The sequence below is a fragment of the Oncorhynchus nerka genome, linkage group LG12 (genome assembly GCF_034236695.1).
Source record: "Oncorhynchus nerka isolate Pitt River linkage group LG12, Oner_Uvic_2.0, whole genome shotgun sequence".
NCBI lineage: Eukaryota > Metazoa > Chordata > Actinopteri > Salmoniformes > Salmonidae > Oncorhynchus > Oncorhynchus nerka.
In genome coordinates this window covers 82,855,313-82,882,280 of record NC_088407.1, presented here as the reverse complement: position 1 = coordinate 82,882,280, position 26,968 = coordinate 82,855,313, and the positions used below count along the sequence as shown (strand labels likewise).

Genomic DNA, 26,968 nt, shown 5'->3' with positions numbered 1-26,968 from the left:
GATTCCAATTCCAAATTCACCTAATTGAAAAGCATGGAAGAGAATTGGAAGTTCAATCTACTTCCTGAATTGAAATGGAAGTGACCCCAAACCTGGAGAAAAAGTCCCTCATCTGCCACTGATTGTATTGGTGACATGTAAAGGTGTTCTGGCACACTTTCAGGATGACATGAATTACAACATTTGCTAATTAAGATGAACTATCCTTTCAGTGTTTTCTTATGCTATTTTTAATAATTATTTGAGAAGGGTGACTATAAACTGTTGACATCAATTAATAGGCCTGAATTGTTCTTGCTGAAGTTAATTCATTTGTAGCATTATGTTGTATTGAACCATATTGTACTGGCCAAAATTCAACACCTATTTAAATTCAGCCCTTTGTGTTAGTATCAGACGGTGTTCTTTTCTATCTTGTTTTCTTTCTTTCCACCCCATCCTCTACTCCAGGCCAGATGGCGGGCGACCACACCCGTTTGGAGTTCCACAACATCGAGACGGGCATCATGACGGAGAGGCGCTTCGTCTCGACCATCCCCTCTAGCTTCATTGGACACCTACAGAGTCTCAGGTTCCTCTTTGCCCATATTCTTTGTTATATACTTTGTTATATACTTTGTTATATACTTTATCATATTCTTTGTTACATACTTTGTTATATACTTTGTTATATACTTTATCACATACTCTGTTATATACTTTGTTTTATAATTTGTCATATACTTTGTCATATAATTTGTTTTAAATACTTATTTTCCACCATCATTTGCAAATAAATTAATTAAAAATCCTACAATGAGATTTTCTGGATTTTTTTTCTCATTTTGTCTGTCATAGTTGAAGTGTACCTATGATGAAAATTACAGGCCTCTCTCATCTTTTTAATTGGGAGAACTTGCACAATTGGTGGCTGACTAAATACTTTTTTTGCCCCACTGTACGTTGTTATATACTTTGTCATATTCTTTGTTATATTCTTTGATCTATACTTTGTTGTATTATTTCTGCTATATAATGTTAGAATCTTTATTTCACCCAGAAAGACAACAGTTTACAAACGCTTTACAGGCAATGCAAGAAGATTTGAATGTGACAACTATGCCATCCGATGGAATATGTTGACGTTGTTGAAATGATATCTGTTCTGGAGAAAGCCGATCTAAATCATGTAACATGGCTGTTATGTTTGGCTTTACTTCAGCAGGTGTTGTTGATAAGTTTGTCTCTAGCGAACGACAGGTCCCTTCCTGTGAACAAGATAGGGGTTTCTCTGTTTACATGCATCAGATAATATATTTATTCCCCACTCTACTTACTCCAGGTTCAACGGTATGCTGTATATAGATCTCTGTAAGAACGGAGACATCGACTTCTGTGAGCTCAACGCCCGCTTTGGCATGCGCTCCATCATCGCTGACCCCGTGACCTTCAAGTCTAAGAGCAGCTACCTGAGCCTGGCCACCCTGCAGGCCTACACCACCATGCACCTCTTCTTTCAGTTCAAAACCACCTCGCCCGACGGATTCATACTTTTCAACAGTGGAGACGGCAACGACTTCATCGCTGTGGAGCTGGTTAAAGGGTGAGTGGGATCCCGCCTGGTGTTAGACTTTCCTTGTTGACTTTCCTTTTGTTCTGGCACCACTATGAAAGACAACAGGTACACAGGGATGGTATCACAGAAGCATATTGTCACCAAGTGACTTTAACGAATACAGAAGTCGGATCTTAATTTGACCCATTTTGCCGCAGGAGGAAAATAATCCGCCAGCAGGAGAATTTGAATGCCTGAAGAGATATGTAGAATCACCATTAGTGTCAACTGGAAGAGGTGTTTGAATTCAATGCAGTACCATACCTGCATTGTACCTTAGACTGCAGGGCCACTGGGCGCCAGTTCAAGTAGCCTAAGTAGGATATGTGCAAGGCTACCTGCACTTTAATAAATTGACATTTAGGGGTTAGATGTGTTTCTCGTTAGGGAATTTTTTTATTTATTTTTATCAGTTGTTTTATTTCATATGCAAATTAAATCAAATTTTATTTGTCGCATGCACCGAATACAGTTCAAGAAATAGAGTTAAGAAAATATTGACTAAATAAACTAAAGTAAGAAATGAAATAAAAAGTAACACAATAAAATGAAATAACAATAATGAGGCTAGATGAAGGGGATACCGATACCGGGTCAATGTTTTATTTATTTATTTATTTTATTTAACCAGGTAGGCAAGTTGAGAACAAGTTCTCATTTACAATTGCGACCTGGCCAAGATAAAGCAAAGCAGTTCGACACATACAACGACACAGAGTTACACATGGAGTAAAACAAACATACAGTCAATAATACAGTATAAACAAGTCTATATACGATGTGAGCAAATGAGGTGAGAAGGGAGGTAAAGGCAAAAAAAAGGCCATGGTGGCAAAGTAAATACAATATAGCATGTAAAACACTGGAATGGTAGATTTGCAGTGGAAGAAAGTGCAAATGTGAGGAGGTACACGTTAGTCGAGGCAGTGTAAAAACAAAGGGGGAGACAGTCTTGACTTGGGTGACTAAAGTCTTTGACAATTTTTGGTCTGCCACTATCTCCCCCCACCTACGCACTACCTCCCCTATCTTTCCCTTCATTCTCCTATCTTTCCCTACCTCCCCCTATCTTTCCCTATACCTCCCCCTATCTTTCCCTACCTCCCCCTATCTTTCCCTATACCTCCCCTATCTTTCCCTACCTCCCCCTATCTTTCCCTAACTCCCTATCTTTCCCTCCTCCCCCTATTTTTCCCTACCACCCATTTATTTTCCTACCTCACCCTATCTTTCCTTATATTTCCCTACCGCTCCCTATCATTCCCTACCTCCCCCTAACTCTCCCTTCCTCCCCTATCTTTCCCTACCTCTCCCTATCTTTCCCTACCTCTCCATATCTTTCCCTACCTCACCCTAACTTTACTTATATTTCCCTCCCTCTCCCTAACTTTCCCTATCTGCCCCTATCTCTCCTACCTCCCCTATCTTTCCCTACCTGCCCCTATCTGTCCTACCTCCCTATCTAGTCCAACGCTCTAACCACTAGGCTACCAGCCTATCTTTCCATACCTCCCCTATCTATCCCTACCTGCCTATCTTTCCATACCTCCCCTATCTATCCCTTCCTCACTTATCTTTCCTCACCTCCCCCTATCTTTCACTACCCCTAACTTTCACTACCAACCCTATCTTTCCATATCTTTCACTACCCCCTAACTTTCACTACCAACCCCTCTTTCCATATCTTTCACTACCCCCTAACTTTCACTACCGACCCCTATCTTTCCATATCTTTCACTACCCCCTAACTTTCACTACCAACCCTATCTTTCCATATCTTTCACTACCCCCTAACTTTCACTACCGACCCCTATCTTTCCTTTTATTTGCATACATCCCCCTACATTTCCCTACCTCCCCTACATTTCCCTACCTCCCCCTACATTTCCCTACCTCCCCCTATCTTTACCTACATCCCCCTATCTTTACCTACATCCCCCTACATTTCCATACCTCCCCTATCTGTCCCTACCTCCCCTATCTGTCCCTACCTCCCCTATCTGTCCCTACCTCCCCCTATCTGTCCCTACCTCCCCCTATCTGTCCCTACCTCCCCCTATCTTTACCTACCTCCCCCTACATTTCCCTACCTCCCCTATCTTTCCCTAACTCCCTATCTTTCCCTCCTCCCCCTATTTTTCCCTACCACCCATTTATTTTCCTACCTCACCCTATCTTTCCTTATATTTCCCTACCGCTCCCTATCATTCCCTACCTCCCCTAACTCTCCCTTCCTCCCCCTATCTTTCCCTACCTCTCCCTATCTTTCCCTACCTACCCTTTCTTTCTATACCTCACCCTAACTTTCCTTATATTTCCCTCCCTCTCCCTAACTTTCCCTATCTTTCCCTACCTGCCCCTATCTCTCCTACCTCCCCTATCTTTCCCTACCTGCCCCTATTTCTCCTACCTCCCCTATCTTTCCCTACCTCCCTATCTTTCCCTACCTCCCTATCTTTCCCTACCTCCCTATCTTTCCCTACTTCCCTATCTTTCCTACCTCCCCTATCTATCCCTTCCTCACGTATCTTTCCCTTCCTTTCCCTACCTCCCCTATCTGTCCCTACCTCCCCCTATCTGTCCCTACCTCCCCCTATCTGTCCCTACCTCCCCCTATCTTTCCCTACCTCCCTATCTTTACTCCCCCTACATTTCCCTACCTCCCCTATCTTTCCCTACCTCCCCCTATCTGTCCCTACCTCCCCTATCTTTACCTACCTCCCCTACATTTCCCTACCTCCCCCTATCTGTCCCTACCTCCCCTATCTGTCCCTACCTCCCTATCTGTCCCTACCTCCCCTATCTTTCCCTACCTCCCCCTATCTGTCCCTACCTTCCCTTATCTTTCCCTACCTCCCCCTATCTGTCCCTACCTCCCCTTATCTTTCCCTACCTCCCCTATCTGTCCCTACCTCCCCTTATCTTTCCCTACCTCCCCTATCTGTCACTACCTCCCCTATCTGTCCCTACCTCCCCTATCTGTCCCTACCTCCCTTATCTGTCCCTACCTCCCCCTTATCTTTCCCTACCTCCCCTATCTGTCCCTACCTCCCCTATCTGTCCCTACCTCCCCCTATCTGTCCCTGCCTCCCCTATCTGTCCCTACCTCCCCTATCTTTCCCTACCTCCCCTATCTGTCCCTACCTCCCCCTATCTTTACCTACCTCCCCCTACCTGTCCCTACCTCCCCTATCTGTCCCTACCTCCCCCTACCTGTCCCTACCTCCCCTATCTGTCCCTACCTCCCCTATCTGTCCCTACCTCCCCCTACATTTCCCTACCTCCCCTATCTGTCCTACCTCCCCCTATCTTTACCTACCTCCCCTACATTTCCCTACCTCCCCCTATCTGTCCCTACCTCCCCCTATCTTTGCCTACCTCCCCCTATCTTTCCCTACCTCCCCCTATCTTTCCCTACCTCCCCCTATCTGTCCCTACCTCCCCCTATCTTTCACTACCTCCCTACCTTTCCCTTCCTCCCCTACCTCCCCTACCTTTCCCTTCCTCCCCTACCTCCCCTACCTTTCCCTTCCTCCCCTATCTTTCCCTTCCTCTCCCTATCTTTCCTCACCTCCCCTATCTTTCCATATCTTTCACTACCCCCTATCTTTCCCTACCTCCCCATATATTTCCCTCCTCCCCTATCTTTCCCTACCTCCCCCTATCTTTCCCTACCTCCCCCTATCTTTCCCTACCTCCCCTATCTTTCCCTACCTCCCCATATCTGTCCCTACCTCCCCCTATCTTTACCTACCTCCCCCTACATTTCCCTACCTCCCCTATCTTTCCCTACCTCCCCTATCTGTCCCTACCTCCCCTATCTGTCCCTACCTCCCTATCTGTCCCTACCTCCCCCTATCTTTACCTACCTCCCCTACATTTCCCTACCTCCCCCTATCTGTCCCTACCTCCCCTATCTTTGCCTACCTCCCCCTATCTTTCCCTACCTCCCCTATCTTTCCCTACCTCCCCCTATCTGTCCCTACCTCCCCTATCTTTCACTACCTCCCCTACCTTTCCCTTCCTCCCCTACCTCCCCTACCTTTCCCTTCCTCCCCTATCTTTCCCTTCCTCTCCCTATCTTTCCTCACCTCCCCTATCTTTCCATATCTTTCACTACCCCCTATCTATCACTACCTCCCCTATCTTTCCCTACCTCCCCATATCTTTCCCTCCTCCCCTATCTTTCCCTACCTCCCCTATCTTTCCCTACCTCCCCCTATCTTTCCCTACCTCCCCCTATCTTTCCCTACCTCCCCCTATCTGTCCCTACCTCCCCCTATCTTTACCTACCTCCCCCTACATTTCCCTACCTCCCCCTATCTTTCCCTACCTCCCCTATCTGTCCCTACCTCCCCCTATCTGTCCCTACCTCCCCTATCTGTCCCTTCCTCCCCTATCTTTACCTACCTCCCCCTATCTTTCCCTACCTCCCACTATCTGTCCCTACCTCCCCCTTATCTTTCCCTACCTCCCACTATCTGTCCCTACCTCCCCCTTATCTTTCCCTACCTCCCCTATCTTTCCCTCCTCCCCCTATTTTTCCCTACCTTTCCCTACCTCCCCCTATCTTTCCCTACCTCCCCTACCTTTCCCTTCCTCCCCTACCTCCCCTACCTTTCCCTTCCTCCCCTATCTTTCCCTTCCTCTCCCTATCTTTCCTCATCTCCCCCTATCTTTCCATATCTTTCACTACCCCCTATCTATCACTACCTCCCCCTATCTTTCCCTACCTCCCCTATCTTTCCCTACCTCCCCTATCTGTCCCTACCTCCCCCTATCTTTCCATTCCTATTTGTCAATAATATATAGGTTACTGTTGTTCTCTTTTTGGGGTGGTTTTTGGCCTTTAAAATCGGAGTCGTTCTCTTTCATGCGCCGTTGCACTTCATTCCGTTTGCTTCCGTACTATTCTCAATTTCATCTTGTCTTTACATGTGATATTATAGGCCTGTATATGTGATTAGTTTTGAAAGGCTACATTAGACTATAGTTTTAGGTGTAGCCTACTGTAAGGTTGTATTTCGGATACACTTGTATGTTGTAGTGGACACCATTATCTATCGTGTTATTAAAGTTATTATTATTATAAAAACCAACTGTTGTTGATGTTTTCTGGATGTATTTCAGATACAATTGTTTGTACATTTTAATGTTACGGTGTTTTTTCAGTGAACATGTCTAAATTACGACGCTCATTTTAATTTCCTGATGGTAGGAAGATGGGTGGAAAAATGTTACAAAAGGGTCATCAAATTAGGATCCGACATCTGTATCTCTAGATAAATTACTTTTAACTACAATGGATAAATGTAACCATTTGGACATATTCTAATCGTTGACCAACCACTCCACTCACAGAGGCCAAGATGCCTAGAGGTGATCTCCCCTGCTGCACCACCCCTATCGGTACAACAGGTGTTCTATTCAGTGACCAGGGTAACCTTTCACCTCCCTCAGGTACATACACTATGTGTTTGATCTTGGTAATGGGCCCAACGTCATCAAGGGCAACAGCGACCGGGCTCTACATGACAACCAGTGGCACAATGTGGTCATCACTCGTGACAACAGCAACATTCACACTCTGAAGGTGGACGCCAAGGCAACCAGTCAGGTGGTCAACGGAGCCAAGAACCTCGACCTGAAAGGTAGAGTATATAACAGAGGTAGTTCAGTGACCTGACATGTAGAGTATATAACAGAGGGAGTTTATTGACCTGACAGGTAGACTATATAACAGAGGTAGTTCAGTGACCTGACAGGTAGAGTATATAACGGAGGGAGTTTATTGACCTGACAGGTAGAGTATATAACAGAGGTGGTTCAGTGACCTGACAGGTAGAGTATATAACAGAGGTAGTTCAGTGACCTGACAGGTAGAGTATATAACAGAGGTAGTTCAGTGACCTGACAGGTAGAGTATATAACAGAGGTGGTTCAGTGACCTGACAGGTAGACTATATAACAGAGGTAGTTTATTGACCTGACAGGTAGACTATATAACAGAGGTGGTTCAGTGACCTGAAAGGTAGAGTATATAACAGAGGTGGTTCAGTGACCTGACAGGTAGAGTATATAACAGAGGTGGTTCAGTGACCTGACAGGTAGACTATATAACAGAGGTAGTTTATTGACCTGACAGGTAGAGTATATAACAGAGGTGGTTCAGTGACCTGACAGGTAGAGGTTGATTGTGACTAACCTTGCCTGAGACCTGAATATCCAGGTCCTAGAGCCAGGTCCTATCACATTTATTTACAGATACAGGACTATAAAATGTTTATTTGACCACCAGAACAGTCAAATAAAGTACTTAGTGATGAAGCTAGACTGTCAGTACATGTCGGTGTCCGTGTCCTCCTCCCTTCAGGTGACCTGTTTATCGCTGGGCTGGGCCCTGGTATGTACGGTAGCCTGCCCAAGCTGGTGGCATCCAGGGACGGTTTCCAGGGCTGCCTGGCCTCAGTGGACCTCAACGGCCGCCTCCCTGACCTCCTCCAGGACGCTCTGTTCCGCAGTGGGCAGATTGAGCGCGGATGCGAAGGTACGCCCTCCCTCAAAACCATGTCCGACTCAGACTTCAGCTCAAACTCAAACTACAAGGACAGTTCAGGCAGCCCATTCTTTCTCCTTTTCTCCAACAGTACCTTCACCTCCCTCGTTCCTTACCCTCCCCCGTCCATCCTACTAACCCTTCTGGTCATCTCACTCACCATCCTATGGGACTCCCAATCACAGCCGGTTGTGATACAGCCTGGAGTCGTACCAGGATCTGTAGTGACACTTCTAGCACTCAGATGCAGTGCCTAAGATAGTATTTATTCATCCTAAATTATAAAGTAAGGAGTTGGGACATCTGATCTATGGTGAGGGACAACTTCAACCTTAAGCTCCAATCCCATGGTTTTGGCTAGATGGAGTACAGCTATGGTCAGAAGTGCTTTAACGCAGCAGGTTAGAAGAACATACACAGCAGGTTAGGAGAATTAACACAGCAGGTTAAGGAGAATTAACGCAGCAGGTTAGGAGAATTAACGCAGCAGGTTAGGAGAACATACACAGCAGGTTAGGAGAATTAACACAGCAGGTTAAGGAGAATTAACGCAGCAGGTTAGGAGAATTAACGCAGCAGGTTAGGAGAATTAACGCAGCAGGTTAGGAGAATTAACGCAGCAGGTTAGTGAGAATTAACGCAGCAGGTTAGGAGAATTAACGCAGCAGGTTAGGAGAATTAACGCAGCAGGTTAGGAGAATTAACGCAGCAGGTTAGTGAGAATTAACGCAGCAGGTTAGGAGAATTAACGCAGCAGGTTAGGAGAATTAACGCAGCAGGTTAGGAGAATTAGGTTAAGGTTAGGAAAGAAGTTACGGTTTGGGTTATCTAAAATGCTACAGTTGTCCCCGATGAGACACAAACATGCAGCTTTTGGTCCGTAGCTGTACTCCAACTAGCCACAACCCAGACCCAGCTCTTATCAGCCACATTGGTCGCACGTTTATGATGTCATTTCAGCACAGCACAAAGCAGCGCTACAGTATCAAAACTATTGGTGTTTTAGGAGCTCATCATTATTCATAATTACAGTCATGTTTCAGAACGACATAACATACATCTTTAAAACATCTGGGCAGCTGGCACAGGAGTGTTTCTGTAGGTACATCACAGGGAGCTACCAGTATACTAAACATGTTATTGTATGGGCATATACCATAATTGTTATGAGTTTTAATTAGTATTTTGTTCTGTATAATAAGTACTTATCATAAATACAATTAGCTATATGTTGATATAACATAGTATATGCCCCACATAATAGAAATAGAATCACAGCTATTCTTACCAAGCAACAATACAACTACATCTTTTTTATTTAGCAAGGCAAGTCAGTTAAGGACAAATTCTTATTTACAATGACAGCCTACCAGGAGAACAGTGGGTTTGAAATGGCCTTGTTCAGAAAAACTGATTTTTTAAAAACTTTCTCAGCTCGGGGATTCAATCCAGCAACCTTTGCGGTTACTGGCCGAACTCTCTAACCACGGCTACCTGCCGCCCCAACTATAGAGAATAAGAATTGTAACATCTACATGTGGAGACAAATGAAAGCTCCAGTCAGAAACGATACAAGAGCTTGTACGCGTTGTGTACGCAAAACTAAATGTCTGTAGGTTTGCGTTAGTTTAGTGTCTATCTCAAATATTCTGTGTACATCAGTTAAGTGAGACGACGGCCTGTTGAAATATTTTTACACTATAGCATCAAATTTCATTCCAATTAACAATTATTGCTCCAACACTCTTGGCTCTTCACCTTGATCGTTTTTTTTTTAATAACGTTGTCTGTTAATATAGTTTTTGCTCAGTTTTCATTGATCATTATTTCTTGCATGTGAATCAATTTGCTTCATGTTGTGTCTTTGTTCTGCTTTCAATTTCAACATCTCCGTTGTGAATTTATTGTTTATTTTTTGTTTTCTTATTTGTAAATGACCATATCCGAGAGCCACACAACGGTGCAATATAAACCTAATATACCTTGACATTATGACTATTGTGGAGTATATATATATCTATCTTCCCCCTCATACAGATTACAGTATAAACACCATGATGAATGTGTGACATGTCAGTTGTACCACATTCATATCATTTCTTATTGTTTTGTCATTTTGTTTGTCTGTGAGTGGTTATGAGAATGTGTGACATGTCAGTTCTTATTGTTTTGTCATTGTGTTTGTCTGTGAGTGGTTATGAGAATGTGTGACATATCATTTCTTATTGTTTTGTCATTGTGTTTGTCTGTGAGTGGTTATGAGAATGTGTGACATGTCAGTTGTACCACATTCATATCATTTCTTATTGTTTTGTCATTGTGTTTGTCTGTGAGTGGTTATGAGAATGTGTGACATGTCAGTTCTTATTGTTTTGTCATTGTGTTTGTCTGTGAGTGGTTATGAGAATGTGTGACATATCATTTCTTATTGTTTTGTCATTGTGTTTGTCTGTGAGTGGTTATGAGAATGTGTGACATGTCAGTTCTTATTGTTTTGTCATTGTGTTTGTCTGTGAGTGGTTATGAGAATGTGTGACATATCATTTCTTATTGTTTTGTCATTGTGTTTGTCTGTGAGTGGTTATGAGAATGTGTGACATGTCAGTTCTTATTGTTTTGTCATTGTGTTTGTCTGTGAGTGGTTATGAGAATGTGTGACATGTCAGTTCTTATTGTTTTGTCATTGTGTTTGTCTGTGAGTGGTTATGAGAATGTGTGACATGTCAGTTCTTATTGTTTTGTCATTGTGTTTGTCTGTGAGTGGTTATGAGAATGTGTGACATGTCAGTTCTTATTGTTTTGTCATTGTGTTTGTCTGTGAGTGGTTATGAGAATGTGTGACATTTCATTTCTTATTGTTTTGTCATTGTGTTTGTCTGTGAGTGGTTATGAGAATGTGTGACATGTCAGTTCTTATTGTTTTGTCATTGTGTTTGTCTGTGAGTGGTTATGAGAATGTGTGACATGTCAGTTGTACCACATTCATATCATTTCTTATTGTTTTGTCATTGTGTTTGTCTGTGAGTGGTTATGAGAATGTGTGACATGTCAGTTCTTATTGTTTTGTCATTGTGTTTGTCTGTGAGTGGTTATGAGAATGTGTGACATATCATTTCTTATTGTTTTGTCATTGTGTTTGTCTGTGAGTGGTTATGAGAATGTGTGACATGTCAGTTCTTATTGTTTTGTCATTGTGTTTGTCTGTGAGTGGTTATGAGAATGTGTGACATGTCATTTCTTATTGTTTTGTCATTGTGTTTGTCTGTGAGAGGTTATGAGAATGTGTGACATGTCAGTTCTTATTGTTTTGTCATTGTGTTTGTCTGTGAGTGGTTATGAGAATGTGTGACATGTCAGTTCTTATTGTTTTGTCATTGTGTTTGTCTGTGAGTGGTTATGAGAATGTGTGACATGTCAGTTCTTATTGTTTTGTCATTGTGTTTGTCTGTGAGTGGTTATGAGAATGTGTGACATGTCAGTTCTTATTGTTTTGTCATTGTGTTTGTCTGTGAGTGGTTATGAGAATGTGTGACATGTCATTTCTTATTGTTTTGTCATTGTGTTTGTCTGTGAGTGGTTATGAGAATGTGTGACATGTCATTTCTTATTGTTTTGTCATTGTGTTTGTCTGTGAGTGGTTATGAGAATGTGTGACATGTCATTTCTTATTGTTTTGTCATTGTGTTTGTCTGTGAGTGGTTATGAGAATGTGTGACATGTCAGTTCTTATTGTTTTGTCATTGTGTTTGTCTGTGAGTGGTTATGAGAATGTGTGACATGTCAGTTCTTATTGTTTTGTCATTGTGTTTGTCTGTGAGTGGTTATGAGAATGTGTGACATGTCAGTTCTTATTGTTTTGTCATTGTGTTTGTCTGTGAGTGGTTATGAGAATGTGTGACATGTCAGTTCTTATTGTTTTGTCATTGTGTTTGTCTGTGAGTGGTTATGAGAATGTGTGACATGTCAGTTCTTATTGTTTTGTCATTGTGTTTGTCTGTGAGTGGTTATGAGAATGTGTGACATGTCAGTTCTTATTGTTTTGTCATTGTGTTTGTCTGTGAGTGGTTATGAGAATGTGTGACATGTCAGTTCTTATTGTTTTGTCATTGTGTTTGTCTGTGAGTGGTTATGAGAATGTGTGACATGTCATTTCTTATTGTTTTGTCATTGTGTTTGTCTGTGAGTGGTTATGAGAATGTGTGACATGTCATTTCTTATTGTTTTGTCATTGTGTTTGTCTGTGAGTGGTTATGAGAATGTGTGACATGTCATTTCTTATTGTTTTGTCATTGTGTTTGTCTGTGAGTGGTTATGAGAATGTGTGACATGTCAGTTCTTATTGTTTTGTCATTGTGTTTGTCTGTGAGTGGTTATGAGAATGTGTGACATGTCAGTTCTTATTGTTTTGTCATTGTGTTTGTCTGTGAGTGGTTATGAGAATGTGTGACATGTCAGTTCTTATTGTTTTGTCATTGTGTTTGTCTGTGAGTGGTTATGAGAATGTGTGACATGTCAGTTCTTATTGTTTTGTCATTGTGTTTGTCTGTGAGTGGTTATGAGAATGTGTGACATGTCAGTTCTTATTGTTTTGTCATTGTGTTTGTCTGTGAGTGGTTATGAGAATGTGTGACATGTCAGTTCTTATTGTTTTGTCATTGTGTTTGTCTGTGAGTGGTTATGAGAATGTGTGACATGTCATTTCTTATTGTTTTGTCATTGTGTTTGTCTGTGAGTGGGTTATGAGAATGTGTGTTCACATTTATTTTTTTTGCTCAAATATTTGCCAATGTATGAATTGAACTGTCCAGACTAATGGCTGCCTAGTTCGTTGGGTTTTGGAGCACACAGTGGGACAACAGACAGAGTAGCGTAATCAAAAATAAATGATTTTATTAACAGTATTGTAGGCCCACAGTGATGACAATATTTACGAATTTACAGTCCAGGTTTCAAGTTGAAAAAAAAACAGACAGCATTAATGGTCCCGAAGTACTTAGTATTAGCAACCTAATGGCTACAAGGTCAAAACATCTACACAGATTCACACAGCTTCATCTTTGCTGTTGTAATTTAATGTAAAAGTACACTGTTTGATCCCCAATTTAAAACTGCATGACAATATTATATTTCAACTGTCATATTGATTTGTGATTGGTTGTGAATAGGGTAGGCTCGTGTGACCATGCTATTCGCACCACGTGTATTTATCTCATCGCTAAGGCGCCTAATTAAAGATGGCTATTTATTTATGTTCAGATGAGAGCTCGCATGCGATAGTGCTTCTTTACACTCACGCTTTAACAAGTAAGTAAGTTGCTTATTTTGCCCCACAAAAAAAAACACGGATTAATTTGTAATTTTACTACCTTAACTCACCAGTTTGAGGGACTTCATGTTGGTTGTCACTAGTTACCACAACCAGAGTCATATTTATAGTTAAAGATGATTTATATTTCTACAATTTCTCTTCTTAACATAGCAAGTGTAAAATAAACGGCTGAAACTAGATCCCCGTTCAAGCAATTCAGTAAATGTGGAGGAGTTTTGCCTTGTTAACGTCAAAAACCGGAATTTGCTTCACAGGCTCTCGTTCCGTTTCCCGGTAGTTTGGGACTCGGCAGAGGCTACCTTAACCACACTGCTAACCTTATGCCCAAACCTCACTTTAAATGAATAATAATACGCTAAATAATTTCCTGAATTATATAGTCAATTTAGATTTTGTGGCTGTGGTAACTAGCCAATAGGGAACAGGTCTACTTGGCATAGATTAGTGTAATCGAGGAAAACCCTCACTAGATGGCGCCGATGCCTCAGTTCATAGGTGGATGGAAGCGTTGGGGGACTGAACTGCAGGCCCGGAGGAAACACTAGGTCAACTCTAATAAAACAATGTTATGTGTTTTCACTGTCTATCCTTGTCTGACGTCATCCTTGAATCATCTTGTGTCGTTTGTCCTCATCCCTTCATGATAAAACATATTCATACTAACCTTTGTGTTCTCATCATTCTTGAGCAGAAATTGTCCCATTATGCTTTGGGTAGACTAATACATTTAAAAAAATAATGTAAATAAATACCTAATTAAGATTGATTGAATACATTCCACTTCATATGCAGGTTTCAATGCAGATGTCTGTATGTTATTTCTTGTTGAATTTCCACTTATCTATGACTGTTTTTAACAAAGTGGTTCTGAATAATGACAGAACATGCCCATGCTAATACATTTGTTGAAGTAACACATATATATATACAACGTGTCTCCATAGGTTCATCATCTCCCATTCATATCCATTTTCATCGTTTTCGCTGTACTGTCCCCATCTATTTCATCTGTCCCTTATTTTTGGTTGTCATGGTAGCATAGCCCTGACCCCTTCCTTAGAGAAGTTAAGGGGCATGTCCCTGCTAGTAAAGGGCTGGCTTTATTAACCCGACAATCATTGGCCACCTACTAACCTTGTTTTATCGTTTTTCACTTTCTGTTCTTCTTCTCTAACAAAGTCCGTTTCACCAAAGCTGACCTACAAGGTAGAAGGTTCAAATTCCATTCTGAGCTTGTAATGTTATGTGTCACCACTCACTAGAAAAAAATATATACCTTGGCTTAAAGGTACCTTAAGCAAGATGACATCATCGTACAGAGTGGGGTGACTTCCTGCTTACAGAAAACAACAACTGAATTCTGGCCTCGAGGCACAAACAGAGCAAATCCAATAGCAATCTTGGCTGATTTAAACTCTGATAGTGTTGGCAGTAAATCAGGAAGTCTTCAAGCTATGTTTGATGATGTCACCTTTAAGCACAATAGACAGCAAACATCGCCAGGCATTGAAAGATTTTTTTTTGCAGCTGGCTATGTGCTTGTTATAAAATGGTTCACTTCGGGAGAATGGTAGGTAGGGGCTGCAAGTCCTACGGCGTACCCTGGCTTTGCCTCGCCGGGAGGCCTGCAGGTGGGCAGGTAGGCAGGCGGGCGGGCAGGCAGGCGGGCAGAGGCAGGTAGGAGGTAGGGAGGCAAACAGCCGGGCAGAGAGGCAGGCAGGAGACAGGCAGGGAAGAAGACTGGCAGGCGGGCAGGCAGGTGTGCCGGGAAGGAGACAGACTAATGATTGTGATGGAAAGCTTTTGCATGAATAAACATTAGCCACCTGTATGATGACAGAGCATTCAGAAAGTATTCAGAACCCTTGACTTTTTCCACATTTTGTTACGTTACAGCCTTATTCTAAAATTGATTAAAAAAAATACATGTTCAGCAATCTACGCATAATACCCTATAATGACAAAACGAAACAGGTTTTTAGAAATGTTTGCAAATGTATAAAAAAAAAAAATAAATAAATAAATTATTTATATAAGTTTGGAATGAGACTAATTTGAGCTCAGGTGTATCCTGTTTCCATTGATCATCCTTGAGATGTTTCTACAACTTCATTCGAGTCCACCTGTGGTAAGTTCAATTGATTGGACATGATTTCGAAAGGCACACACCTGTCTATATATGGTCCCACAGTTGACAGTGCATGACAGAGCAAAAACCAAACCATGAGGTCGAGGGAATTGTCCGTAGAGCTCTGAGACAGGACTGTGCCGAGGCACAGATCTGGGGAAGGGTACCAAAACATGTATGTAACATTGAAGGTCCCTAAGAACAAAGTTACCTCCATGATTCGTAAATGGAAGAAGTTTGGAACCACCAAGACTCTTCCTAGTGTTTGCCGCCCAGCCAAACTGAGCAATTGGGGGAGAAGGGCCTTTGGTTTCGGAGATGACCAAGAACCCAATGGTCACTCTGACATTGCTCTAGAGTTCCTCTGTGGGGATGGGAGAACCTTACAGAAGGGCAACCATCTCTGTAGTATTCCACCAATCAGGCCTTTATGGTAGAGTGGAGAGATTAAAGCAGTAAAAGGCACATGACAGCCCGCTTGGAGTTTGCCAAAAGGCACGCAAAGACTCTCAGACCATGAGAAACAATAATCTCTGGTCTGATGAAACCAAGATTTAACTCTTTGTCCTGAATGCCAAGCGTCACATCTGGAGGAAACCTGGCATCCCTACGGTGAAGCATGGTGGTGGCAGCATCATGCTGTGGGGATATTTTTCTGCGGCAAGGACTGGGAGAATAGTCATGATTGAGGCAAATATGAACCGAGCAAAGTACAGAGAGATCCCTGATGAAAACCTGATCCAGAGGGCTCAGGACCTCAGACTGGGGAGAAGGTTCACCTTCCAACAGGATAACGACCCTAAGAACACAGCCAAGGCAACGCAGGAGTGGTGTCAGGACAAGTCTCTGAATTTCCTTGAGTGGCCCAGCCAGAGCCCGGACTTGAACCTGATCGAACATCTCTGGAGAGACCTGAAAATAGCTATGCAGCGAATCTCCCCATCCAACCTGACAGAGCTTGAGAGGATCTGCAGAGAAGAATTGGAGAAACTCCCCAAATACAGGTATGCCAAGCTTGTAGCGTAGCTTGTAGACTCGAGGTTGTAATCACTGCAAAAGGTGCTTCAACAAAGTACTGAGTAAATTGTCTGAAAACGTACCTATTTTATATTTAATACATTTGCAAACATTTCTATAAAACAGTTTTTGCTTTGTCATTATAGGGTATTGTGTGTAGATTGATGAGGGGAAAAAACTATTTGATTGATTTTAGAATAAGGCTGTAACGTAACAAAATGTGGAAAAAGTCAAAGGGTCTGAATACTCTCCGAAAACACTCTATGTCTGCAGATCTTGTTTTTCGGTATCGGGACGTGTAGGTCTTGGCAGAGTTGCTGAGGAATCTGCTAAGTCTTGCACATTGGGTCGACACACACACACACACACACACACACACACACACACATACCCTGAAAGGCACACATACACACACCCTGAAAGGCACACATACACACACACACACGATCCTCCCCCCCTTTCAAATGCTTTTAGGCCTGGAGTGTGGAAGCCCCCCTGATAGGCCAGTGTGATTAGTACGCTAATTAAAAGGACGGTCGACCTAAGTTAAATTTGAGATTCCGACAGTTTGACAGACAGTTTCATTAGAATGCGAGAGCAGCCTGCCATCGGTGCAGGAGACTGATGGATGGTGGTCTAGAGAAGTCATGGCTCTCATGTCCATATCCAAAGTCCACTCCGAGGGGATTTAAGACTTATTTATTTTAGAAATAAAGATTCCCACCCAGATGAAGAAAGAGATATCTACTGACTTAGCTGGGAATGTGTTCAGGAAGATGAATACAGTAGCACATTCTACAGAGAACACGGACACACACACACACACACGCGCGGTAGATGAATGTCAGTCTGGCTATATGAGCACATTCAGCAGAACAAGCACACACAAACACACACACGCGCTAGATGAATTGTCAGCCTGGCTATATGAGCACATTCAGCGGAACAGGCACACACACACACACACACACACACACACACACACACACACACACATACACACACACACACACATACACACACGGTAGATGAATGTCAGTCTGGCTAGATGAGCACATTCAGCAGAGCTCTATCTCTTCCAACTTAATAAAGCATGTCCCATGTCCCACCAGGACAGATGAAAGTGTGTCTTTAGTGTTCAGGAACATTGACCTCTTCTTCACTCTTCTTCACTTGCAGCTTGTATTATTGTAATGACATTACGGATATATTTCAGGTTACTTTGGCACCTGTAGAAGAAGAAACAAACAGGAAGTGAATCATTTTATCTTGCATAAATCTCTTTTTTTCCCCACATGGTTTTCCATTTCTGGTGGGAATATTGTCCCGATATTTTACTGGATTGGGTTTTTGCACTACTGCACAGTAGACTGCACTTCCTCTTAAAAACGTGGGATGAGTCTGGGTGGTGTTGAGTCTCAAGTCCTCATTTGGTCTACGTTTCCTTCCACACAGATGTATCCTCCGATATTCCCTCACTTACTCCCTTTTCACAGAACTGGAAAGGGACTGACACAGTTGTCTCGGGTTCTGTGAATGGGGAGTGGACGAGGACAGAGGGGTAAGGGAACATCTTTTCTGGAATGAAACACAGCCCTGGACTTAACTGGACACCACCACAACCAACATTTATATAACAAAAGCACATGTCCTATGTGCACCGCTTTGCTATGAAATGTCTTGTCTCGTGATCCTCTTTCTGTTGCACTGGGTCATCTTCTCCAGTGTCTCTGTATGTAGACTGGTCTAGGACAGAGCAGGGGGTTGGGGGAAGGGAGGATGGGAGAGCTTACACCCGGGTCACACTTCATATTAACTTCTGGTGGATCTAAAACTGTGTGTTCACATGGGGCTGACATGAACGGGCATAACGGAACTACCATGTGTAGTGACCTCCAGTATGTTTGCACTGGATAAGGTTATGGTGACATGAACGGGCATAACGGAACTACCATGTGTCGTTACCTCCAGTATGTTTGCATTGGATAAGGTTATGGTGACATGAACGGGCATAACGGAACTACCATGTGTAGTGACCTCCAGTATGTATGCACTGGATAAGGTTATGGTGACATGAACGGGCATAACGGAACTACCATGTGTAGTTACCTCCAGTATGTATGCACTGGATAAGGTTATGGTGACATGAACGGGCATAACGGAACTACCATGTGTAGTGACCTCCAGTATGTATGCACTGGATAAGGTTATGGTGACATGAACGGGTATAACGGAACTACCATGTGTAGTGACCTCCAGTATGTATGCACTGGATAAGGTTATGGTGACATGAACGGGCATAACGGAACTACCATGTGTAGTTACCACCAGTATGTATGCACTGGATAAGGTTATGGTGACATGAACGGGCATAACGGAACTACCATGTGTCGTTACCTCCAGTATGTATGCACTGGATAAGGTTATGGTTTGACAAACATATTTGTCTGTTGCAAAATAAACTCTCAATAACATCACATAATCTTTACAACCAAAAAAAAGTGTTATAATCATTTTAACTTCTATTGAACAACATGGACCAACACTGTGTAGACTGTGTAGAGTAAGTACTTATCATGTTATTACTCAGTTATAACCATGTAAATACAGTTATAGAGACACTCAATATGACAGTACGTGACCCTAGTCTAGTTAGTTTGTCTGACTCCACCAGTTGTGTCTCATCAACCAGCCATGTTTTAAACACGTCCAGCACCCTGTTCAATGTCTGCACACACTAACCGTCTTACTAAAATCTACTTGGAGGGAATGCCGTGTGTCTTTCAGTTTGGTGTACTTCTACGGTACAATAACACCTCTGTAATTCATGTAATGTACTAACCTGACTAATGCATGGCCCACTGACGTGCTCTGACACCTCTGCATGGCACCTGTTGGAGGAGCTGTTGGGGAGCGAGCGCTCAGACCTATACCCTGGTACCACATGGCTCTGCTCTGCCACCTGTACCCTGGTACCACATGGCTCTGCTCTGCCACCTGTACCCTGGTACCACATGGCTCTTCCACCTGTACCCTGGTACCACATGGCTCTGCCACCTATACCCTGGTACCACATGGCTCTGCTCTGCCACCTGTACCCTGGTACCACATGGCTCTGCTCTGCCACCTGTACCCTGGTACCACATGGCTCTTCCACCTGTACCCTGGCTACCTGTACATGGCTCTGCCACCTACCTGTACCCTGGTACCACATGGCTCTGCTCTGCCACATGGCTCTGCTCTGCCACCTATACCCTGGTACCACATGGCTCTGCTCCCTGGTACCACATGGCTCTGTCTGCCCTGGTACCACATGGCTCTGCTCTGCCACCTGTACCCTGGTACCACATGGCTCTTCCACCTGTACCCTGGTACCACATGGCTCTGCCACCTATACCCTGGTACCACATGGCTCTGCTCTGCCACCTATACCCTGGTACCACATGGCTCTGCTCTGCCACCTGTACCCTGGTACCACATGGCTCTGCCACCTGTACCCTGGTACCACATGGCTCTGCCACCTGTACCCTGGTACCACATGGCTCTGCCACCTGTACCCTGGTACCACATGGCTCTGCCACCTGTACCCTGGTACCACATGGCTCTGCCACCTGTACCCTGGTACCACATGGCTCTGCCACCTCCCTGCCACATGGCTGTACCCTGGTACCACATGGCTCTGCCACCTGTACCCTGGTACCACATGGCTCTGCCACCTGTACCCTGGTACCACATGGCTCTGCCACCTGTACCCTGGTACCACATGGCTCTGCCACCTGTACCCTGGTACCACATGGCTCTGCTCTGCCACCTGTACCCTGGTACCACATGGCTCTGCCACCTGTACCCTGGTACCACATGGCTCTGCCACCTGTACCCTGGTACCACATGGCTCTGCCACCTGTACCCTGGCTCTGCCACCTGTACCACATGGCTCTGCCACCTGTACCCTGGTACCACATGGCTCTGCCACCTGTACCCTGGTACCACATGGCTCTGCCACCTGTACCCTGGTACCACATGGCTCTGCCACCTGTACCCTGGTACCACATGGCTCTGCTCTGCCACCTGGCTCTGCCACCCCCTGGTACCACATGGCTCTGCCTCTGCCTGTACCCTGGTACCACATGGCTCTGCCACCTGTACCCTGGTACCACATGGCTCTGCTCTGCCACCTGTACCCTGGTACCACATGGCTCGGCTCTGCCACCTGTACCCTGGTACCACATGGCTCTGCTCTGCCACCTGTACCCTGGTACCACATGGCTCTGCTCTGCCACCTGTACCCTGGTACCACATGGCTCTGCTCTGCCACCTGTACCCTGGTACCACATGGCTCTGCTCTGCCACCTGTACCCTGGTACCACATGGCTCTGCTCTGCCACCTGTACCCTGGTACCACATGGCTCTGCCACCTGTACCCTGGTACCACATGGCTCTGCCACCTGTACCCTGGTACCACATGGCTCTGCCACCTGTACCCTGGTACCACATGGCTCTGCTCTGCCACCTGTACCCTGGTACCACATGGCTCTGCTCTGCCACCTGTACCCTGGTACCACATGGCTCTGCTCTGCCACCTGTACCCTGGTACCACATGGCTCTGCTCTGCCACCTACAGGTCCCAGCACCACCTGTCAGGAGGACTCATGTACCAACATGGGCGTCTGTATCCAGCAGTGGGAGAAGTACACCTGCGACTGCTCCATGACCTCCTTCACCGGCACGCGGTGCAATGATCGTGAGTACTGTTTATTGTCTATCTATACACACAAAAAGTGCACAGAAACACACACATGCGCCCACACACACACACGCACACACACACACACACACACACGCACACACACACGCACGCACGCACACACACACACACACATGCGCGCACACACACACACACGCACACGCACACGCAGACGCACACACACACACAGACAAAGATGCACACACTTTGAAGACCCCTCTGAAGACGTCTAAAGGTAATCGCTGTTTGTTTACTTTCTGAGGTGTTTTAATATATGTTACAGCCACTAGGGGGCGCTAGAGACATTCCTTCATATTCTGACTGAAAGGGCTCCATTCAATTAAGTCCACATTTACACAGTAATCCGAATTATTTAATGGAAACTATTCCTAACCAAGATGGCCTCTGCATCAGCTGACCTTTCACCTGAGCCTATAAAACATCCAATGTGATTTAATCCAGCCTTAAATCTCCTTAGATAATAGCACGCTATAGATTCCTCTAAGACTTGGAAACTTGAGCTTTTTCGAGTTCCTGTAAACATCAAGTAGTTTACATTTTCATTGACCTGCTTGAAAACATCAGTTTATCCGTTAAACACTAGAGGAATCGGCAATAGAAGAACATGCAATGATTACTTAATGTAATATAGTACAGCGTCAGAGGCCATCGTAGGCTGTGAGTGTTATTAGGTATAATATCTTGTTTGTGATTAGTCTGAGTATGTCTTAGATAATGGTCCCATTTCATTGCACCGTTTACACTGCATCCTGTGCATATGACCAATAAACTGTGATGTAATTTTATTTGATCATGTAGGCTTGAAAAGTGTGTTTAGGGAGAAGGTCATGTTGACGTAACATTGACTGAGTCAACGACTCTCACTCTGATGTGTCTGTGAGTCTCTGTAATGAACAACTGACTCTAGTGCCAGGAGATGGAATTGTGTCTTTGAAAAGAGGTGGGAACAAACCAACTTTCTCTGCCATATCACCAGGCGTTATCATCGCCAGCTATGTGATGAGAAACGTCTCGGATCCCAAGGCAAAAACCTTGTGCTATCCTAGGGCTCAGGTACAGGGCATTACTAGGCTGCTTCCTACTGTTTTACACCAGAACACTGGGGCTGTCGCTGTTGTTGTCCATGTGGGATCAAATGTGATTAGGATGCTTGGAATGTATGAAACAGGATTTTAAAGTGATTGGAACTCTGAAAGACTCCAACAAGCATCCAATTATTTCAGGCCCAGTGCCGTCACTGAATCGTAGCATGGATCGATTCAGTAGGCTGCTGGGACTACACGACTGGCTACGAGTCTACTGTTAGAGTTTTTTTGTGGGTAACTTCGACACCTTTTGGAAACAGAAGATGCTCTACAGAGAGAATGGGGTCCCTCCAAATTATCTTGGTGGTCAGTTCTAAACTAGACAATCTTGCATCTATACCAATTCAAACCGATCCCATGGTATTTTCAAAAAGGGGTTACCTACTGAACAGCCCAGCTTGTATTTTGAGACTCCATCTGATCTTGGATCTGTTCATGTAAAATGTCAGATATATTAGATTGAAATATTTTCTTCTCAATCCGACATGGACATTCTGGTCATTTCTGACATTTGGTTGAATAATTCTGTGCTGGACGGTGATGAGTCACTGTCCTGTTTTAATGTTTGCTGATTAGACAGAATCTCTTGCTACCTCTGTCCCTAAGCAGTTTGATTATCTCGTTCTTAATGTGGACCGTGGTCATAATAACCAGCTGACACTAGTAGGAGTGTATCTAATTATGGTCAGTTTGAACTATTAATTATGGTCTATTTTAATATTGAGGACGCCAGTGTTAGATACGCTGAAATATATTTGCTCTGAGGTAAACCTGTCTCCGCTAATAACTGAGCTTACATGGCCGAACCCTAAATATCCATCAAAATCCACCTTGATTTATCTTAATTTGATGAATACTAATCATGCCCCCTTCAAAACTCTGAGAGTTAAAGATAGATTGAATGCCTGGTTAACTTCTGAATTATCAGAAGTCATTTGTATGAGAAATGTTGCCTCGGGTCAAGGCCAGAAACACAGGATTAGACCCGGATTGGCAAGATTTTAGGCAACTGAGGAATCAATGTGTAAGACTAATCAGAAAGGCTAAATCTCATGTAACCACTTTCTGATTGGAAGGGGAATCCGTCTAAATTCTGGAAAACTGTCAAATCCTTGAAGGGTTGTACTTCCTCCTCTCTGCCCCAACAAATTAATTCAGACTCTGGACCCATTACGGACAAAAATGTCATCATTGATGCATTTAATGGTCTTTTTTTTTCATTTTAAAAGATTTGGGAATTTTGCAGTTTTTACATTTTTGCAATACACAGAATAATAAGTCATTGATGCCTTACTTGCCATAGATACCAAGAAATCCACAGGGGCTTAGCAACTGGAGCTGGGTATTATCAAATGTGCTGCCTCAGTAACCCATATCTTAAATCTAACAATGTTATCAGGGAATATCGGTAAAGTATGGAAAACAGTTTATGTGCTGCCATTCCATAAGAGTGGGGATAGTAGTGATCTTGATAATTATAGTCCCATGTCCGGGCTTCTATGTCTAGCTAAGAGTCTCCAATCTTTAGTAAATAAGCAACTTTGCTCTTTTTTTATATTGTCATGGTATTTTGAATACAAATCAATCTGTGTTTAGGCCATGACACAGCACCCCCATTAGTAGTTAATGATATTGTCCATTTTTTTTTCTTTTTATCTTTATTTAACTAGGCAAGTCAGTTAAGAACAAATTCTTATTTTCAATGATGGCCTAGGAACAGTGGGTTAACTGCCTGTTCAGTGGCAGAACGACAGATTTGTACCTTGTCTGCTCGGGGGTTTGAACTTGCAACCTTCCGGTTACTAGTCCAACTCTCTAGCCACTAGGCTACCCTGCCGCCCCAATGCTTTAGACACTAAAATGAATCCTGCTGCCTTGTTTGTGGACCTGTGAAATTAATTTGATACTGTTGTTAATGGTATTTTTCTGAACAAGTTGTTCTTGTTTTTGCCTGGGTCAAACACCTCCTCGTGGTTTCATGATTATCTTAGTAACAGAACTTAGGCCTTCGTGATTGATGGGGTCAGAATTTCAAGAAGTACATAAAGGTGTTCCGCAGGTGTCGATACTAGGAACCATTCTCTTCACTATTTACATAAACGCTATTGCTCAATCTGTTAGTCTCTAGTCAGCAGGAAGCAGATGCTGTCTCTCTCTAGTCAGCAGGAAGCAGATGTTGTCTCTCTCTAGTCAGCAGGAAGTAGATGGTGTCTCTCTCTAGTCAGCAGGAAGCAGATGTTGTCTCTCTCTAGTCAGCAGGAAGCAGATGCTGTCTCTCTCTAGTCAGCAGGAAACAGATGTTGTCTCTCTCTAGTCAGCAGGAAACAGATGCTGTCTCTCTCTAGTCAGCAGGAAGCAGATGTTGTCTCTCTCTAGTCAGCAGGAAGCAGATGTTGTCTCTCTCTAGTCAGCAGGAAGCAGATGCTGTCTCTCTCTAGTCAGCAGGAAGCAGATGCTGTCTCTCTCTAGTCAGCAGGAAGCAGATGTTGTCTCTCTCTAGTCAACAGGAAGTAGATGTTGTCTCTCTCTAGTCAGCAGGAAGCAGATGGCACCTGTCTCTAGTCAGCAGGAAGCAGATCCAGTCAACCTTTCTACCTGTTCTTGATTACAGTGTTATTAATTATCAAAGTGCAGCTGCCACGACTCTTAAACCCCTGTATGCTGTTTATCATAGCGCCCTTCGTTTTATCACAGGATACGCAGTCGAAAAATAGAGAAACACACCTTCACCGTGGCAATTTCCAGGATGAGAAGTTCCCACGCAAGTCCTGGGGTCACTGATACCAGGAGAGGTGTGATGGCTGATTAAAACTTGAAATGATGAAATTAATTTTACTGTGTGATTTCAATTGTCGTGTTGGGTTTGTTTCAAGAGCTGCACATTTTTCATATGTCTTATTCCATTGTATGCTTTCTGGTTGATTTTTAAAGTGAATCTCATTCAACTATTACAATGCACCTGCAACAAAGATGTGCTCAGATGTACGAGTGCCCTTTGAATTTTAAAGTGACTGGACTGAAATTGAATGTTGGATTGACAGGTTATCAGGCACATCCCTGTTGTCCAGTCATACCATTCAAATTTAGTGGATTAGATTAGAATCTGGGTTCGCTGACAGAGGCTTGAGACCGCTGACAGAGGCTTGAGACCGCTGACAGAGGCTTGAGACCGCTGACAGAGGCTTGAGACCGCTGACAGAGGCTTGAGACCGCTGACAGAGGCTTGAGACCGCTGACAGAGGCTTGAGACCGCTGACAGAGGATGTTTTATAATGAAGGATGTGTTTGTTATAATTCTCCCTCTCTCCCTCCCTCAACGTCAGTCCTATTAACATTGTCGGCAGTAAGGCAGAGACATGGTTATAGGTGATTGGCCCTTCTCTTTGGTTCTGCAGTGTACGCCAGCCAAGTTAACCTTCTTGTGATTTAAGAGTGACAGGTGGAATTGTTGTCGTCTCGTTGTCGTCACTCCCCCCCCCCCCACCACTTCCGTCTGTCCTCCCCCTTTCTGTCTCTTTCTCTCTCCCTGTTGTATTTCCACCAGCGGAGCCGCTGAGTCCAAAGCACGTTATTGGAGATATGGAGTGACTTATTTTAAATAACACAAGGAGAGTAATGGTTGTTTCAGGTCTGTCAATATATATCTGTCTTTCCCTGCGCCCTCCACTCTATTGGATAAGACGTGAAATTACCGAGAATGCCAGGAAGACAACTGCTGTTGGGCCCACACACACACACGAAAACACACACACGCGAAAACACACACACACACGCGCGAAAACACACACACACATTCTCAGTTGCACAACATATAAATAGTAAAAGGTAACAGTGGCCATTCTGTGGGTCTGGATCAATAGCGTGATTATTGACAGGCAGATCTACTGAATGTTGACCTCTATATGAACTGAGTGTGTAGTAGTGATTTTAGAGCACACATGTGCTGTGTATGTTTGTGTTTGTGTGCGTGTATCTGCGTGTGTTTGTGGGTGTGTGTGTGCATGTGTGCGTATCTGCGTGTACGTGTGTGTGTGTGCGTGCGTGTGCCAGTGTGTGTGTCTGCATGTGTGTGTGTGTTTGGCTGATCCATTGATCTGAAGATCTATGACAGTGACTAATGGAATCTAGTGACCCAATTAATTCTTATTTATTTTCTAGTTCTAGGACTCAAAATGGTCCCAATTATTTTAGTTATTGCGCCACCACAGTATATCACCACCAGGTGGCAGTAGAGTATCTTCCCTTCTGAGGGAGAACTGGGAATCAGAACCAGAGAATTCCAGCTGGAGAGAAATTAAACTAACTCTCCTCTACTCCCTCCCACAGGCTTATGCCTATATTAGTAATTCTGCCTGAAATCCACTAGATCAACTGACACGTTTTTCCATATTTTGAATTTTTTTATTTCTTAGCCAATGGGCTTTCTCTTATTGTCACGCCCTGATCTTGTTCACCTGCCCTTGTGATGGTCTCCACCCCCTCCAGGTGTCGCTG

General features: G+C 43.8%; 1 protein-coding gene across 1 annotated transcript in view; it reads left to right on the top strand.

Annotated features, from left to right (window-relative positions):
• Positions 1-26,968, top strand: part of LOC115118574 (neurexin-3a-like) — an 824,201-nt gene that overhangs the window by 307,360 nt on the left and 489,873 nt on the right. The window contains exons 15-19 of the mRNA XM_065025866.1: positions 451-571; positions 1,322-1,582; positions 7,055-7,245; positions 7,968-8,141; positions 21,246-21,365. Of these exons, the coding sequence (XP_064881938.1) occupies positions 451-571; positions 1,322-1,582; positions 7,055-7,245; positions 7,968-8,141; positions 21,246-21,365 (867 nt within the window). The remainder of the gene's footprint in view (positions 1-450; positions 572-1,321; positions 1,583-7,054; positions 7,246-7,967; positions 8,142-21,245; positions 21,366-26,968) is intronic.